This window comes from Kogia breviceps, chromosome 4 (genome assembly GCF_026419965.1).
Source record: "Kogia breviceps isolate mKogBre1 chromosome 4, mKogBre1 haplotype 1, whole genome shotgun sequence".
NCBI lineage: Eukaryota > Metazoa > Chordata > Mammalia > Artiodactyla > Physeteridae > Kogia > Kogia breviceps.
Window position 1 is genome coordinate 13,892,231 of NC_081313.1, and position 17,903 is coordinate 13,910,133.

Sequence of the window (17,903 nt, forward strand, 5' to 3'; positions counted from 1 at the left end):
GGCTGTCGGGCTCCAAAAGCACGTGTTCTGGGCTTCCCTGGTGGCGCAGTGGTTGAGAATCCGCCTGCCGATGCAGGAGACACGGGTTCGTGCCCCGGTCCGGGAAGATCCCACGTGCCGCGGAGCGGCTGGGCCCGTGAGCCGTGGCCGCTGAGCCTGCGCGTCCGGAGCCTGTGCTCCACAACGGGAGAGGCCACAACAGTGAGAGGCCCGCATACCACAAAAAAAAAAAAACAAAAGCACGTGTTCCGAGAGAGTCAAACAAAAGCTGTTGTGTCCGTTTTCATGACTTGGCTTTGGAAGTTGAACGCTGTCCCTCCTGTCACATTCTATTTGTTAGAAAGAGAGGAGAATCCGACTCCACCTTCTCATGGGAGGGTGGTCAGAGAATTTGTGGATGCACTTAAAGCCACCATGATTGGTCCGCTGGCCCCAATTATCAACATTTTTCCTTCATGCATTTCTGAAATCCAGCTGAACATATGTTCCAGTTCCACGATTAGGACTCAGTTCCACTAACTAGGAATCATTCTCCGTGGGTTCTTGGGTATACCCTCCGAGTCATCCTTCTTTTTCCATAAATGCCGTAGATTAGTGACTATTATGTGTCTCCCATTTCCCTCTTTTTAAAATTAGTGTCCATAGCTGTTACTGTACACCAGTCCCATTATTGTATGCAAAGAACGGAAGACTTGTCTCTTTAGTGCACAGATCTTCCAGTAAAAGCAAGAATTTAATCAACGAGCTGTACTTGGGGCCACATCCACGGAGCCTCATTCACACCAGAGCCTGATTTAGATGACAAGGTCCTGGGCCTCCAGCCTGAACCTGATGCCTCCGTAGATAAGACTTTGATGAGTCTTGAGAGGGAGGGAGTGGGTTTTTGCATGAAGGGTGATTTAAAGCCAGCGGCTGGGAAACGCGTTCTGTAGCTTAGCATCCGACGGTAAAAGGAGAGAATGGACAGATGACCGGGAATGGTTAGCTGTCCCTGCAGCAGGGAGCTCTGTGGAGGAATTAAAATCTAGGTTGTCACCGACGAAGAAAATGTGAGCGGAGAGAAAGGTCATCTCAGGCAAGAGAAAAATAGGAGCAGACATTTGGAGAAGGGAGTAACGTGGGCATGTGTCTGTTTACATTAAGAGTGCACACGTCTAATTAGAGGAAGCCGGTAGTGGGATGGTGCTAAACTAGGCCACATAGGATGCGCGTGGCCCTATAAAGAAACACAGAGGAAGTATTTGGATTTTAACATGGCTCTGTGATAAGAGCAAGATTTCAGAGTCAGACGAACCCGGGTCTGAATTCTCTGTCCATTGTAGTTTTGTGATTTTTTCAGCCAGTGTGGCAGATTACAAAAACAGCCACAATTCTCCAACCTCTGGTTGAGTGACTCTGCAGAACTTCCATTAAGCCATGGAGTCTGTTTCCCCATCTCTTGGTTCTGGTCTGGCACTGGGTCTTGCTTTAGCCAATAGAATGTGGCAGAATTAACCAAGGGCCTGTTTTAAACCTAAATCTCCAGAGACTTTGCCTGCCCCTACTAGCTTGCTTGAGACCTTGCCAAATGCCATGTGAGTCCGCCAATGCCAGCTAAGTGGAGGATGAGAGATCCCACGGAGCAGAGCTCAGCCATCCCGTGTGAGGCCCCAGACACAGGAGGAAGCCAAGGTAAGATCAACAAAGGTGACCTTTGTGCAGCTGGCCTGCAGTCGAGAGAGACCAGCAGGGAACCGCCCAGCTGAGCGCAGCTCAAACTGTCCACCTGTAGAATCACGCCCTCAGTAAGGATGGCTGTTTCAGCCACTGGATTTTGGAGTGGCTTGTTAACACAGCAAAGCTGTTACAGCTAGTTAAATAAATTACTTTCTACATCCCAATATCCTCAACGTACAATAGGTTTGCCGACACCTACATCACGGTCACCGGGAGGACACGATAAGATGGTGGCTGCGGTGTACCAGGCACCGTAACATGTGCTGAGCAAATGGCAACTAAAGCCGTTGGTCACATCAGAGAGACGCTCAAGGGAAAAGCACAGTGAAAGGAAAGCGTCAGAAGAAATTACTTAGAAATCCACACTTTGCTCCCTCCTGCCTCATGGAGTTTCTTCATTCGTTGTTCCACGCGCATGAGTTCAGACTACACATCACGAATCTGCATTTTTCGGCTCATTATTCACCTTTGAAAACCCTCCTCCTAGCATTCTTGTTTTCTGGACCTTTCAACACATATGCAATGGTCCATATACTCTTTTTTTTGTTTTGTTTTTTGCGGTACGCGGGCCTCTCACTGCTGTGGCCTCTCCCGTCGTGGAGCACAGGCTCCGGACGCGCAGGCTCAGTGGCCACGGCTCACGGGCCCAGCCGCTCCGCGGCACGTGGGATCTTCCCAGACCAGGGCACAAACCCGCGTCCCCCGCATCGGCAGGCGGACTCTCAACCACTGCGCCACCAGGGAAGCCCGATATACTCTTGCCCTGATACAAATCGACTTCCTATTTCATATATTTATATATTTTATCTCCAACTGGGCTCTAGGCAACTTAAGACAGTTCTTGGGTTTCCTTTGCAAACCCCACTGAGATAGTGTTTTGCTTTTTTATTCAAACAGCAAGAATTTAGTAAATACTTAGTAAATTAAAGTTAATTAAATTATGTTCTGGTTGGTGTTGATCCTTGGGGTTATCTTATCTCTAATCAAGAGGCCTATTAAATTTCCTCAGTGTCAAGTCACAAAGTAAACTTACAAAGAACAATTCCGCCAAGAGATCAGTTATAGGAATTATTCATTTTCTTTCCTGGCATGTCAGGAGGGAATGGTGAGAGCTGGCAATTGGTTCCCACCGAGCACATGTCTGGATGCCTCAGAGGCAGTAGACCCTGTTTATGTCTCAAACTGCTAGTCAACTCGATCCTGTTATTACTTGAAAGAAAATAAAAGTTCCTGGGAAAACTAAAGATAGGCACCGATTACATCCTCTGAAAACATATTTAATTTTCCCACGTAATTTTCCCTCACTCAAAATGCTTAAGGCTTTCTAAGCGCCTTCTTCTTTACTTCCTTCAGAGGTTCTCCTCTGAATAAGATGCCGATTTTTACTGAAACGTTATTACTGATGTGTCCTTTCCATGGGGCACAGGACTCAGCTTCCACGAGCTCTGGAGAGCCGACCGCGCACGTTGTCTCAACTCTGCGTTCAGCGACGTCACCTTCGAGCTTGAAGTCAGCCATGGTGGGAATATTGCCACCATGAGAATCAGCAAACATTACAAAGTGGAACCGTTTTCCCCTGGGGAGCCCGTAAAGGACCTGTTGCCAGAGCTCCGGGTGCCTGGGAATCACAGCCCTTGTCATCCTGAGTACAGACACTGGGTCTCAGCAGGAAATGTCAGGGTCACCTTCCTACTGCTGAGCAGCAGGTGCTCTGAGTTGGGGGACTGACAAAAGGTGGGCAACGTGAAAGCAGGGCCGAGATGTGTGCTGCTGAGTCAGAGCCAGCTTATGGGCTGAAACATGGGTGAGGTAGAGCATGCATGAGACAAGTGGGGCGGAAAACACACAGCGTGTAGCAGAGATGCATATTCTGGTTAGAAGGTTACAGCAGAGTTTTAAGTCGAAGAGGGATATTTTGGATTTATGTTTGCTAAAGATCCCTCGGGGCGTCTGGTCTGTGGAGAACAGCCTACACAGGCCAGGGAGGGAGGTGAAGGGTACCAAGGGTGGAAGCCTAGAGGCCGGTGGAGATGCCGTCTGGGGCCTGAGCAAAGGGGGCGTGGCATGGCTTCTGACCTTTGCCCTGACACCTCCACCCCTGTGCTGAGGCTCCCAGGGATCCTTACCCCCTGCCGCAGGGCAGGACCAGCTCCAGGTGCCTCACCGCTTCCCCTTGGGTTCCCCCACCCCCCGTCCCAGCCACATCCACCTACCTGCTTTGGGCACCTGGAACACTACTTCCTGAAATGCGCCCGCCCCCTGCTGTGTGACCTTGGGTGGGCATTTAGCGTCTTCACCTGCATTTGTCTGAGCTCCAGAACTTCTCGCGAGCCGAGGCTGGGACTCGTGCACCTTGTCTGGCTAAGCTCAGCCCGTGACGCTCGCGGCGGGCACCGCGCCGGCTCTCTTGGGGTGTGTGTGGGGAAGACGGTTTCTGTCCTGGAGAAGCTCTAGTCAGAATCTGGGAACTGATCAAGTAGAAACGAGCGGTGATGCTAAGCCAATCTATGATGAGAAATGCAGGGAGGGAAATCAGGGAGGTCATTCGATATAGTGGACAAGGGACACAAAGCAACAATCTCCGACCTGCAGACTCTATTCCTTGCCTAACGTGTGGAATCAAAATTCTAAACAGAGCCAACGACTGGCTATAAAGGAGATGGTATACTTCTATAGTCATCTAAAACAGGGCTCCACAAACTCTACAAAGGCCCAGAGAGTAAATACGTTCAGCTTTGCAGGAGGTCTCGTCACAAGTGGTCACCGTTGCTGTTGTAGGGGCAATCACACCTCTAGACACCACACAAATCAACAGGTAGAGATCTGTTCCAATAAAACTTTATTTAAAGAGCTGGTTGGCCTTTGGGCTGTAGTTTCCTGACCTAAAAGATCAAAATTATAGGGCTTCCCTGGTGGCGCAGTGGTTGAGAGTCCGCCTGCCGATGCAGGGGACGCGGGTTCGTGCCCCGGTCCGGGAAGATCCCACGTGCCGCGGAGCGGCTGGGTCCGTGATCCGTGGCTGCTGGGCCTGCGCGTCCGGAGCCTGTGCTCCGCAACCGGGAAGGCCACAACAGTGAGAGGCCCGCCTACCACAAAAAAAAAAAAAAAAAAAAAAAAAAAAAAAGATCAAAATTATATACTCCGAAAATCGCACTGCCGAATCTCGAATCCAGGTCCAATACTTCCCCACGTGTCAATGCTGCTTCTCTGGTCAATTGTACAAAACAGGCATAAAGGTGCTGGTTAAATTTAGTTTTACGTGTACTTGTTTTGTTCCCTTTTAGACAGTAAGCTTTGGTGGGTGAGGATTTTCATGTTCTCTCAAGCACGTACTTTTATACCCAGTAGACATACACGTATTTCTAGAATATGTCAAAGATCCCAATGGATGAGAGAGATGAAATACAGAATTTTACCATAAGTGTATATGTGATCTCAACTTAAGGTGCTGAGTAAAAAAAAAGAGTTTGCTTTCTTACATTTCTGAACTATTTTAAGAGAGAAATCAAGGGGCCTTTTTTTTTTTCCTCTCTCCAAAGCTGTCTAGGACACAAAAAGGATCAGGCACCTCTAGAGGTACAACGTGGAATCACATCTAAAATATTCTGGGGAAAAAAAGCAAAGGTGCAAAAAAATTTATGCTTTTATGTATTTTTTTAAAAGGGAAGGGGATGGGAATATTTACGTGAGTGTATGCTCGAAACATTTCTGGGACGATATTCCAGAAAACGGTAAAAATAGCTGTTTCTGGGGAAGGAAAATGGGTAAACGGGATCATGGCAGGGAGGAAAAGTCACTTTACTCCCACTGTTTGAATTAAAAAAACCCTCACCTATGTGTATCCTCTTTCAAAAGAATTAAAAATTAAGACAAATGAAAAAAACAACTAGGTTTCTAAGTCTGCAGCGATGCCATGTTTCATATTGACGCCTTTCTCTGCAATTAAGCACTCAAAATTACTCCACGCGCCCCGTTCGAACCTATTAATCTCACACACAAATGAGTGCGTGTCAATCTAGTGAAATCAGAATAAACTCTGTGGATGGAGGAAAAGTCAGTGTTAGTTTCTTAGTTGTGGCATTTTCTGCAGTTGTGTAAGATGTTACCACAACACACACACACACACACACACACACACACACACACACACACATATCCATGGTGAAGGGTGTACAGGCCTCTTTACCTTCATGGCAACTTCCTCTGAACCTATAATTGTTTCTAAATAAAATGTTACACTGAAGCTATTGATGAGGAAAGGCCTTTGTGTAAAGAGACCTGGGTCCTAGCTCTGGTGCTGCTGCTACGCCTTCGCCGAGTCACCTTGCTTGTCTCTGCCTAATTCCTCATCTGTAATTGGGGGTGCGGGGCAGCCTCGTGGGGTGTGAGAAGTTAGAGGGAGTCCTGAGTGGTAGGCAGTGGAAAAGGCCCTTCTGCCAGCTGCTCGCAGGGCCTGAAATGAAAACAAAGAATAAAATATCCGAGTCTTAGCTCACCTTCCCCCCTGTCACCTCGAGGCCACAGGTGCTGGGGCAGCACCTGGCTTCAGGTCGTCTCCCAATCCCTGTGGAGCGGGAAGAGGGGTCTCCCGGACACACAGACACACGGACACACAAGCGGTTAGAGAGGGACAGAGGGGACCGGTGCTGCTCACGTGCCGTGTCTGGCCGAGGAGGCTGTGCAGGTGAGACCCACGCCCCGGGCTGGTTCTTTGGGTACATGGGTCGCTAAAGAAGCTCCCCCTGTATTCCGTTCACAGTGATCAGGGCTGCCAGTGGATGCAGGGCCATGACTTCGCCATCAGGTATCTGGAGGCGCTCCAACACCCACAATTCAAGTCCTTAGATTTCTGTGATTTCATCGAACCTGGTCTTTGACCTTCTCAGCTTTCTTGGAGTCATGCTCTGTGTCTAAAAAAGCAGCTGAGATGTCTATATGTGTCTGCTTTTAGACCTGGTGATGAAGTGCATGAAACACACAAGCTTCAACCCTTTGAAGCCCAAAGCATTAAAACCAAAACCCAACAAAACCAAAGTCCATATGGTATTTAGAGCCGCCCCATAAAGAAATTACACTGCCTGTTAGCTAGTATCTTTTATTGTCAGATTTTCTTGAGCCAACAAACAATGACTCCGCATGGCTGTCCACAGGGGTAAAAGGCAAATCTCCTTTTTCTCTGTGGGTAGACTTAGTTGGCCTAAGTCTTTACAACTTCTCTGTATAAAAATAGAAGTCCAAGACCAGATTATTTTTCTTCTGGTCATAAATGCTGATTTATTTACAGGGGCCTTGTTCAGACCACCATTATACACGTGGGATAAAATAGGTGTGTATTTTATTAAAACCTCAGCATTGAACGTCAGGGTCCTTTAAAGATCCACTCATGTGGTATGCTTTCAAGGAAGGTAGCGTCTTTCCCCCATATTCCAACATGGCTATGTTGCAATCTACCCAGAGTGATACGAGCTAATCTTCCAAGAAACATTTTTTAACTTAAATCTCATAGAAACGAATGACTCCAAAATGCCTTCATACAGTTCTAAAAACAGCCTTGGAGCCAGCTGTTTAAGAGTGGTTTATAAATACAGTTATCTGTAGGCTGCATATCTGTTTATAATACAGCAGACACAGATTGCAGACTTCGCTACACATGAAACAAAACTGGAGTCAAAACGTGGCTTTCGGAATACAGCAAAGACAGGGAACTCCAGGATTCGGGTTGTTAGTAAAACCACCTTGTAAAGTAACAGCTGACGACTCTCACTGTGAACTATTAAAATATACAGACGTTAGGCCATTGCACATCCTCTTTCCCTTTGCTTTCAATGCTCATGGAACAACGATGAAAGTGACGGGTTTACGGACACACGCGTGCACGGGCAGGCGCACGCACTTAAAAGATGAAACACACAGAAAAAGTTAATATATGTCCACGAGGAAGGCTGCCAGCAGCACTCCAACTAAAATAGACCGTCCTCTTGTTCTCCCTCCGTCCCCCCTCCCCACTCCCTCACCTTCCCTCCCGGGGGAAATCGGGCTGGGAGGTTAGTGCAGATTAGATGGATCAACGGCCCCCTCCATCCCCCTCAAGCTTAGCACGTCTCCCCTAAAAGGGAGGGAAAGCATTTCTCTTCAGTAGCACAGTGAAGATGGATTAGTGTCGGTTCCACAAGTTAAGGCACTTCTGGCTGCTTTGGTGGCAGCGTGGGCTTCCTTTCCTCTCTCTTTAAGGCAATGTGTCATCTAAAAGAAGTAAAGCTTTGGAAACTGGGTCGACAGCTCGGGACACTGATCGCTGGAGTGGACGGGGCGAAAGGTCCCCCGAGACGCCGCCCTCCGACGAGGGGCTTCTGGAAAGCCCGGGCAGCCTCGCCTTGGGCTGCAGGTGCAGGAGCCGGCCGGGGCCGAGGGGGTGGCACGTGGAGATGCTCAGTGCAGGTGGGCTCACGGCCACCTTCACCTGGAGCTGCCCTGGCTGCTCACGGAGCGCGAGGTGCTGTAGCGCTTCTTCACGATCATGCTGATGTAGGCTTTCATGAGCTTGGCCACGTCCACCACCTGCCGGGGGAGCAGAATCGGCCCACGGTCACAAGTTTCTGAGGGGCCAGGGGACCCAGGCTAACCACCAGACATCCTCTGCCCGGCGCGGGCAGGCGGGGCCCGTCCTCCCAGCAAAAGCCACCTGCCTGCCGTGCGAATCCACGGCGCAGGCTGTGTAGGCAGCCGAGTGAGAGCTGCTTCTCCCTGTTCCTCGCTGGGTAGAAGCGGGACTCGCGGGCTTTCCACGTACGACGTGCGCCCCCTGGTGGTTGCCTGATGTAAAACTGTCAGGTTTGGCACGACAGAAAGCCCCCCACCCGATGACACTACGGTGTGTGGGTGGGATCAGGGCTTGGATCACCGTCCCCACTGAAAATACAGGTACACGACAGAGCCCACAATCGCAGCTTTCAAAGACTACATCCCGTCGTGCTGGTCAAAACCTCGTGATGCAGCTGGAGACACAGAGCCGAGGCCCGAGGAGCTGGCAGAGCCTCGTGTGCCCGTTCAGCTCCCTGCCAGCTCTGAGAGTCCGGCAGTAGCTATTTCAGGGTGCGTTCACTGCCACCCCTGCTGATGGCTGGCCTGCTTCCCTGTGAAGGCGTCCTAACTGGTTCCCATTTCCCTGATCTCTCTTCCCTTCCAATCCCACCCCACCCTGTTTGTAAAAGCGCTGTTGTTACACATCACGCACAATCCAAGAGCCACGGCAGTTCCGCGCTGTTCACTGCAGTTGCGCAAACCCCGCGGCCTGGCGCCCTCCGGTCAAAGCCCCACCTCTTCCCAGCCTCCTGCACGGCGCCTCCTCTCCATCACTGCACCCCAACAGCCAAACGGGCAGCGTGCGACTCGTGCCCGCTTCCCACTGTTGCTCGTTAGCAGCTCCCTGTGTGGAGACCTCGACGGGCTTCTTGTATCATCGTTGTTATTATCACTACATTTTACGCTTTGGAGCGGGATAGGTATGTAGAGGTGTTTTTTTGTGAGCTAGAATTAGCTCTGTCCAGGAGGCTCTGCCGTTCGCTCCGTCCTGCTCCGTGGACACTGCCCCACCCACGTCTCACAGCTGCGACCCACTGCCACCTCGTCTAGTAAGTTTCACAAGGCTTTATTGCCAAGCTATCTATCTATCTATCTATCTATCTATCTATCTATCTATTTGGACCTCTACATCACTTCCCTTTCTCTTCTTTTCCTACAAGGGTACAAGGGAACCAAATTTCTCTGTTGCACAGGTACACAAATATGGGGCTGTCGGGTTTTGGCCTGTGAGAAACCTGCAGCTAGGGAGGCAGCACCATGCCGTATCCTCCTATATCTTAAAAGCTAAATAATCCAAATAAAATTACTTGGTCAAAGGCATCAGGAAACGGGGTGTTGTTTTCCTACTTTGTCAAGGCCACGGATGAAAAGACTTGCCTCTTACCTCACTGGTTTCAAAGAGCAGCTCCCTCTCATCTACGACGATCTTGTACGTGTTGGCCAGGGGGGCCCCGAAGGAGAGAATGTGCTCGTACTGGAAGACTTCCAACGGTCTCCCCTCGCCGCGCTTGTAGACAGACACGGCGTCTGCGCTGACGCCCAGCCAGAGGTCCTGGGGAAAGCCGCCTTCCTTGCACTGCGGGGCAAGAGTTAGTGTAAGAGATGATAAAAGTTAGAAACAGAACATAGAAACCACAAGAGAGGCTTTGAGTCCAGCACTCTGCAAAGAATGCTGAGGGCACTCAGTGTGTCCTTATGCTGGGGGAATTGAAATACAAGATATGAGAAATGGTGGCTCTTGGGCTCCCTTGATGGATTTCTGACCAGCTAGCTGATCAATCCTGTGCATTTGGGGAATCCTACTTGGTAAATCCAACATCTTGCTTGGACTGTCCACCTCTCAACATCATCACCCTCCTGGCCATCTGAACTAGCTACGCGGAGGTGGCCGTAGCCGTGGAACTTGACAATGATTCCCCGGCGAATCCAGCAGCCTGAGCCAGGGCTACTCTCTTCTATCTCTAGTTCTGCCTCCCCATCCTGTTCTGGGTGATTATTCTTCAAATACAAAATCTAGGATCACAGAGGGAAATTCTCCCAATCTGTGCTGGGCGGTTTGGGCTCCTCTGGAAAAACACGTCTCGTGACAAGAAGCAGCAAAACGACCTTTAGTGTGTATGGTGGTTGAGCTCATTGGTGTAACAACGGACCTTCCTGCGTGGATCCGTGGAGGAAAATACGAGCCGGGCTGGCTTTAGGGGAGGACAACACAGGGCCATAGGAATCAGGAGGGATACACGTTGGTGACACAAAAGAGGAGGTACTTGTACAAAGCACCTGATTTATACTTAAAAACAAAAGTAATCGAATCAATCAACCAACCAACCGACCCAAAGATAGTATCTAATGAAAAGTCATGAAAGGATCTTGGAATATATGATCAACATTTAGATGTTTTATAGAGCTTCATTTAAAAGTCATCAGATATAACATGCTGCATGATTATGATCATAAGAAAAACAGACCAAGGGTTGGTTTATCTAGACCAAGGGTTGGCCAACTTATCTGTTGTGGGACAGATAGTGAGTATTTTAGGCTTTGTGGTCTCTGTCACATGTACTCAACTCTGCCATTTCAGTGAAAAAGCAGCTAGAGAAAAAGACATAAAGGAATGGGCCCTGCTGCGTTCCAATAAAACTTTTTTTTACAAAAACGGAGGCACGCGGGATTTGGCCCACGGGCTGCAGGTTTGCTCAGCCTTGATCTCAATCATTAGTAAGATTTTCTTTCAATAAATGGTCTACTTAAAAAAAAAAAAAAAAAAAAAAAAGGATATGAATCAGTACTGGGTTGATGTGAATTTAGCCAAATTCAAATTGTGAAATAGAAGTTCTTCCCTTCAAACAGTCATGGGAGAAAGATAAAAATGTAAAACCCAAGGGTATCCAAAATTTCTAATTTTTTGGACACAGTTCTAAGAAAAAATGTTTTTAAACTTGAATGCAGATTTTTACCAGCACTTCTTCACTGGGGCTATAGCTTGAATAAGAAAGAATCGGAAATTATTTAAGAACAGATGACACCTTAAATTTCTACTCACTTCTAACATGACGAGGACATTTACTGTAAAGGAGGAAGGAAACTCTGGGTGGGTGGCGGGTGTGAAGGATACAATTTGGGGGCGCTAGAAAGAGAGGGAGAGAGAGCCACGTGTCCCACCAGGCCCTCCCTCCGCATGAACCCGACCACGGTGGTCGCACAGACCCCGGTGCAACCTGGTCCGAGAAGCAGCAGGCAGCCCTCACCTCCACATCAAAGAGCGTCGACCCGTACCCGGGCCACTCCTTGATCAAGGCCATGTACTTGGCCATGGCCTGCTCCTGGCTCATCCCCTGAAACTTCTTCCACTTGCCGACGATGCCGGCCCGCGCGGACGAGACCTCCTCCTTGACCCACATGTCCAGCATCTGCCCCTCCTCCACCTTGTGCCGCACCGCGGACCCCGCCCGGAAGCTCCGGCGCAGCGTGCCCTCCAGGAAGCTCGTGCGGCGCTTCTCCAGCCGCTCGCACGGCGCGAAGCTCTTGGTGGACTGGCTGATGCGGGCCTTGAGTCTCCGCAGCGAGTACACCTCCTCCAGGGGCGGCGCCGGGCCGTGGGGCGTGTAATCCCCTTGCAGGTACTGCAGCCGCAGGGCGGCCAGGACCTGCAGGTTTTCCTCGGGGGCCGGGTAGTGGCCGTGGACGACGGCTTCGTGGGCCTGCAAACAAGGCGGTCAGCGGTGCCACGGGCCGGGCACGGCTGTGCGCGCCACGCCCGCCTGGCTTGCTCCCTTGTTCCGTCAAAGGCCACCTTCCATAAAACTGTGCCCTAACCCTCCTGTGCTGCCCTTAAGGTTCTCCCTTGCAACGGATACCACTGAACACGTATATCTATCTTATTTCTTATTGCTGCCCCCGCACCCTCTCCCCTGTCCCAACTAGAACGGTTCCTGGCCCAGGAGTTCATATAATACGTGTAGAAGTTTCCTTCTACAAATGAAGGAAAGAGCAGCGGACCCTGTCCACGCTGGGAATTCTACTGCCACGCGTGATTTCCAAGGACTAGCAGTTAATGTACGAGGGGGTAGGAACGGGTTTCACCCCTGCTCGTCTGCAAAGGAGCCCAAGAGCTCCACGTACCTGTTCAAACATGAACGCAAATTCCACGCTGTCTTCTGGCACGTTGTCTGTGTCCAGGAAGCAGTAAAGTTTGAAGTAGAATTTCCAGGGCTGGTCACCCACCTCTGATGTGGCAGCCAGCCTACAGATGGAAGTCGAGAGAGACTCAGAAAGCAAAGTAAGGAACGGGCCATGGGTGACCCACAGGGAGTTCACTGCATAGGGTGTATTCGCGGCAAGGATTCAGACATCCTCCTGTCTCTGCTCAGATAGCAGAGAGGGTGATGGCGGGAGAGAAAACAGAGCCAGAGTGAAGCTTATCAGAGTTCCCTGCTAGCTTTATTTACCCAGAGGTGAGAAACACACTTTCCTCCTAGTTTTACTTTAAGACAACAAGCAGGCAGCCTTCAGGTAAACCGAGCTAACAAGTATTTCCCGAGTGTCCCGGTCCGGTTAGTCCTAGCTGCGCACAGAAAGCAAAGAAACAAAGCCTATTCCTTCATTCCCTCTGCCGACTCTCAAACTATAATAATATTTATAAAAATTGACATGGGGCTTCCCTGGTGGCGCAGTGGTTGAGAATCCGCCTGCCGATGCAGGGGACGCGGGTTCGTGCCCCGGTCCGGGAAGACCCCACGTGCCGTGGAGCGGCTGGGCCCGTGAGCCGTGGCCGCTGAGCCTGCGCGTCCGGAGCCTGTGCTCCGCGACGGGAGAGGCCACAGCAGTGAGAGGCCCGCGTACCAAAAAAAAAAAAAAAAAAATTGACATGAACATTTGGGAGGCTATGTTTACAGAAAGTAGGAATATCCCTCTCCACCTCCTCCCCCACCATTGTGGTATATTTCCAACAAAGCACTCAGACCAGGCCCACCCTGAGGAGAGGACGTCACTTCCTCTGGGACTTGGAAGTTTGGGGCTGTTCTAAACCTCTTGGTCCCCTGACACATTTCTTAGTTAAAGCTGCTCCCTGCCTCTTATGCAGCTGGGGAGGGGCAGGGCCCAGCCCCGCTGGAGTCTCGTCACTGATACTGGCATCATGCTAAAGGAGGAATATCTTTTGTGTTACTTGGGAGATGTGAATATTGTAGGTCCAAGAGATACAAAATGCAGTTTGAAGAGTTTAGAAGTTGGCTTCTGTCTACTCGCCCAGCTTCAAAGCTAATGACAAGTGAAAATCTGAGAATCAGAAAATTCCAAGATAATGGTGACAGCAGGACACCGAGAGAAAGAATGGGGTAGAGGATCAATGATAGGGTGAATCCTATTTGAGACAGTGGCTCTATCTAGGAATCAAGAGAAACAGGCAGCAGAGAGAGATGAGAAATTAAATATGCTTTAAACACAGGTCAAATGAGATGAACTCAAATGGACCCTGAAGCCAAAAATGGAATCAAAGTTCAAACCCTCTTGCTCTTAACGTCCTCTACTTACTTTTCAAACTTTGCTAATACATCTGCTACAATGGTCCGGCTTTCGACGGCTTTATCGACTTGTCCGTTGTACTCAAAGAGCGCAAACATGTTTCTACTGTCCTCCATGGCCAGGCCTCGGATCAGCTTCTCCACCACCTGGAAAACACGGGGACTTCAGCTTCCGAAGCTGCGGTTCTGGAATACGCCTTCATCCGAACCCAGAGGGAGCTGCCAGCAAAAGTGAGGGTCCAAGCGACCTCCCAACACTGTCGTGTACGGAATCTCCAAGGCGCCGTTTTCCCTGGTTCTCTTGAAATCAGTTCTCTCTCTTCCTTGCCAAAGAGAACACAGGTTATTTTGCCCACAGCTAGGGGCAGATGCCGGTCGGTTTCTTGCAAACCCGTAAGCACATGAAAACTAAAGCCCGTTTGCCCGATAAATTCACGAACTCATAGCGATTTCCCCTGATATTTTCTGCTACACCAGCTTTTCCGGGTTTTACCGCACTATCCCTTTTAGCCAATTGGCTTTATGGTACTAAGTTTAAATTGAAAAAAGAAGGAAAGATGAAAACATGTTCCCCCGACCCAACGTGCTAGATATTTGTGTGGCAAACAGAAAAACACCGCAGAAGTGAGAGGTTAAACCCTTGTCAGAGCGGACACGTATCTGAGTCTGGTCCGCGATGTCTACTAGGTATCGCCTGCTTCTTGGATTAGCAGGATTACGTCTGTTTCCTCGGTTACTGAACAGCCGCACTATGCCAGCCACAACTGTGCACGACAGCCAGCCTAACCGTGCCCAGTTTTCCTGACCTAAGTAAGCACGTGGGCAGCTGGGGCTCTCCCTCACCTCCCCAGCCGTGGTGTGGGAGCTGATAGTGATCTTGCAGGAGCCCCCGCCGTGGCAATACACTGTGGACGTCATCTCCTGCCGATGGATCAGAGCTTCAATTTCATCTCGGGAAGGCACAAACTCTCTGCATTTGGTTTTCTTGAGAGATTCGTAAATGAACAGGGCATATTTTTCCATCTCGGTTCCTGGAAACTGTTCCCGTATCCTAGGAGCCAAACACTAACTGTTAATTGCAAGATTTGAGGATGGCTGGCCCCGGGGAGCCGGGCGGCTTCAACGTGCTGCTGAGCAACACGGTGAATGGGGTCCCAGTGCAGAGCAAACGCCAGCCGCTTCCCTAGCTCATCTAGCTCATCCTGTGCTGTTTGAAGATCAAAAAAAAACAAACAACCCACCCCCCCCCCCAAAAAAAAAAAAAAGAAAGAGAGAGAGAAAAATCCAAAGACCAAAGAGCCCAAGTATGACCGGGAACAACGTCTGCTACTAGCTGACCTCTGCAGAGCTATTATTTTGAAAGAGCCACGTGCCTGGTACCATCGCATGAAAATTCTTTTTCCACAGTTAATCGGAAGCTGAATCAGACAGCCTCTACCTGTTTGATCTGGAACAAATATCTAAGGTTTTCTTCTTTTTTCCCTGTTTATACAGAGTAGTGGTAATTAAATTTATCAACGTCCTACGCCTCAGGACACTACACCCAAAGGGATCTGTCCCTGGATCAGCCCCGTGCGGCTTAGAGAGAAAAAGGTCGGTCGTCTGTGCGCCATAAGCCAGCTCGGGTGACCTAGGAGCCCGACCCGCACAAGATGTCTTCTGTTCCAGGTCCAACTCATCTGAACTGTGTCCACCGCACTCCCGACGCGAGCGGTGCCGCCCAGGCCACCCCGTACCTTCTCAGGTGGAACTTGAGGTACTTGAGGATCCCCCGGCTGGGCAGGAAGGTGCAGCTCAAGCAGGTAAGGATCTGCCAGCTGCACAGGTTGCCCACGCTGCCCGGATGGGGCACCCTGTTGGTCTGTTTGATGAGCTGGCAGTACAGCTCGTCTCGCAGAGGGCGGAGGTCGTGCCCCGTCTGCAGGATGCCCTGGATGATGGGCGCAGGGTCCGACATGGACTCCAGCTGCTGGAGGGAATTGAATATCTTGATGGCTTCGTCCTGGAGCGTCGTGTAGCCTTTGTCTTTGAGCACTAGGAGAAGCACAACACACACGAGTCCCACGAGGTGTCTGGAGAAGGTGCCCCGAGCAGCAGACAAGAGGCAGGGATGGGGACCAGAGCTACTCCAGGAGGCAGCGCCCACCACGTGCTCCGGACACGCGGATCAGCCGAACGGAGGTGGACAAGTGACTCAACTATTTTACCGTGCAATAAATGCTGACTGAAAAGCTGGTCTGTTGCCAAGCAGGTTCCCCATCTGACATGCAAGAGACAACTGTTTAGGATCTGGTTCTCCAGTAGATGAAGGGTACTCTGCGCTCCTGGAGAGGTGCTGGCATGTTTTCTGATACAACAATACCAACATCACTATAACCAACTAACGCTAATATGACAGAGCTAAAGCGTTAACAGGGAAACCACAGCACAGTGTCCCGGGTCCAGGAGGAATTCGGGACTCACGGTTGAGGTTGATGTCTCCGTAGGGCAGGGGCAGCAGTGGGGAGTGCAGGGGCCGGTGGGTGTGGCGCAGGATAGGGTTCCGCTTATAGATCTGCTCCACCACGTCCGCATTCAGGCAGTTCTCCTTGAGAAGAACAGAGCTGTTAGGGAAAGCCCACGAGCTTATCATAAGAAACGTACATGTGAAAGGACAAAGCCATCTGCATCCTCCTGAACGAGGATGTTTTTCACAAGTCACAAAACACCTGTAGCATGGAGATGGGAATCCAGCATTAATCATCTCAAGCACAAAGATACCCACAAGCCATGTCTGATGACAGATCACACACACACACACACATTTTTCTTATACAGCTCATTCTCTTTCTTTGATTTGCATATTTTCCCATGTTATTGAAAAATCTTCTCTCTGGAAATTATATATACTGAAAAAAATTAAACTTTTCTTGCTAATTATTTAGCCATAAATCATTTGGCCAAATCTTGCATCCTTGTCTATAATTCATTTTAAAAACACATTTTGCTAGCTCTCTCGTTGGTCTTTTGTATCCTCCCCCTGAAAATGACACGTTAATAGGTTATCAGCAAGACTGTTCTTCCTTGGGCCTCCTTTCTCACTCCTGAAATTTAAGAGCTCCTCTCAGAGAATTTCATCATGTGTTTATGTTCCTAAAGCATTAATTTGGGATCTGAAAAAGCCAAAGTTACTTTTAGAACTTTTTTTTTTTTTTTTTTTTTTTTTGCGGTATGCGGGCCTCTCACTGTTGTGGCCTCTCCCGTTGCGGAGCACAGGCTCCGGACGCGCAGGCTCAGCGGCCATGGCTCACGGGCCCAGCCGCTCCGCGGCACGTGGGATCTTCCCGGACCGGGGCACGAACCCGCGTCCCCTGCATCGGCAGGCGAATTCTCAACCACTGAGCCACAGGGGAAGCCCCAGAACTTTAAATCAACAGAAAAGTTGAAGGAGAGGCAATGAATCATTCTATCGTGGCAAGTTCATTTCTGCTATGAAACTTTTTCAATAATACCCAGTTGAAAACCAAAAAGAAATATGTTTTACTTAAAAAAATTGGTATGGACTTAGGGCAACCTGACTCATTTCTTAAGAAGCATTGCTTCATATCCAAAAATTCTATTTACTCTTTTAATGTCTGATTTCAAATGAATTAGTAAGTATATTTGTCTCATTTCTTAAGAAGCACTGTTTCACATGTAAAACTCTATTTACTCTTTAATATCTGATTTCCAATGACTTAGTAAATATACGGGTAAATAAGATATAGCTTTGAAGAGAAAGTTCAGCTGATATGGGCTTTTTTTTTCCTCTCCTTTTTCACAAGAAAGCTTCAACAAATTCATTTTTTTAAGACTAGAAATAACATTATTAGTTTTCAAGCTCCCTGGGCTCCATGGACAGCTCTGCAGTTTGTAGGGTAACTGACCTGCAGGAATTTGGCTCCAAACACCCAGAAAACATATCATTTTGGAATCAAGTGGCTGACTTGAATTGGGTGGGTAATAATATACTACCGATATATTAGACCCCCTCCCACCTTTACAAAGGCACAGTCTGCCTCCTGCATTTCCTCCTGCTTATTTCCTTTGATGTACATCAGTAAATAA

At 49.3% G+C, this 17,903-nt stretch overlaps 1 protein-coding gene across 1 annotated transcript in view; it reads right to left on the reverse strand.

Annotated features, from left to right (window-relative positions):
• Nucleotides 1-6,792: 6,792 nt before the first annotated feature.
• The window catches only part of MYO10 (myosin X), a 223,442-nt gene continuing 212,331 nt past the window's right edge, over nucleotides 6,793-17,903 (reverse strand). The window contains exons 34-41 of the mRNA XM_059061921.2: nucleotides 16,281-16,404; nucleotides 15,554-15,851; nucleotides 14,661-14,868; nucleotides 13,828-13,964; nucleotides 12,418-12,538; nucleotides 11,544-11,996; nucleotides 9,683-9,874; nucleotides 6,793-8,274 (exon numbers count right to left, since the gene is read on the reverse strand). Coding sequence (XP_058917904.1) covers nucleotides 8,173-8,274; nucleotides 9,683-9,874; nucleotides 11,544-11,996; nucleotides 12,418-12,538; nucleotides 13,828-13,964; nucleotides 14,661-14,868; nucleotides 15,554-15,851; nucleotides 16,281-16,404 — 1,635 coding nt within the window. The 3' untranslated portion in view covers nucleotides 6,793-8,172. The remainder of the gene's footprint in view (nucleotides 8,275-9,682; nucleotides 9,875-11,543; nucleotides 11,997-12,417; nucleotides 12,539-13,827; nucleotides 13,965-14,660; nucleotides 14,869-15,553; nucleotides 15,852-16,280; nucleotides 16,405-17,903) is intronic.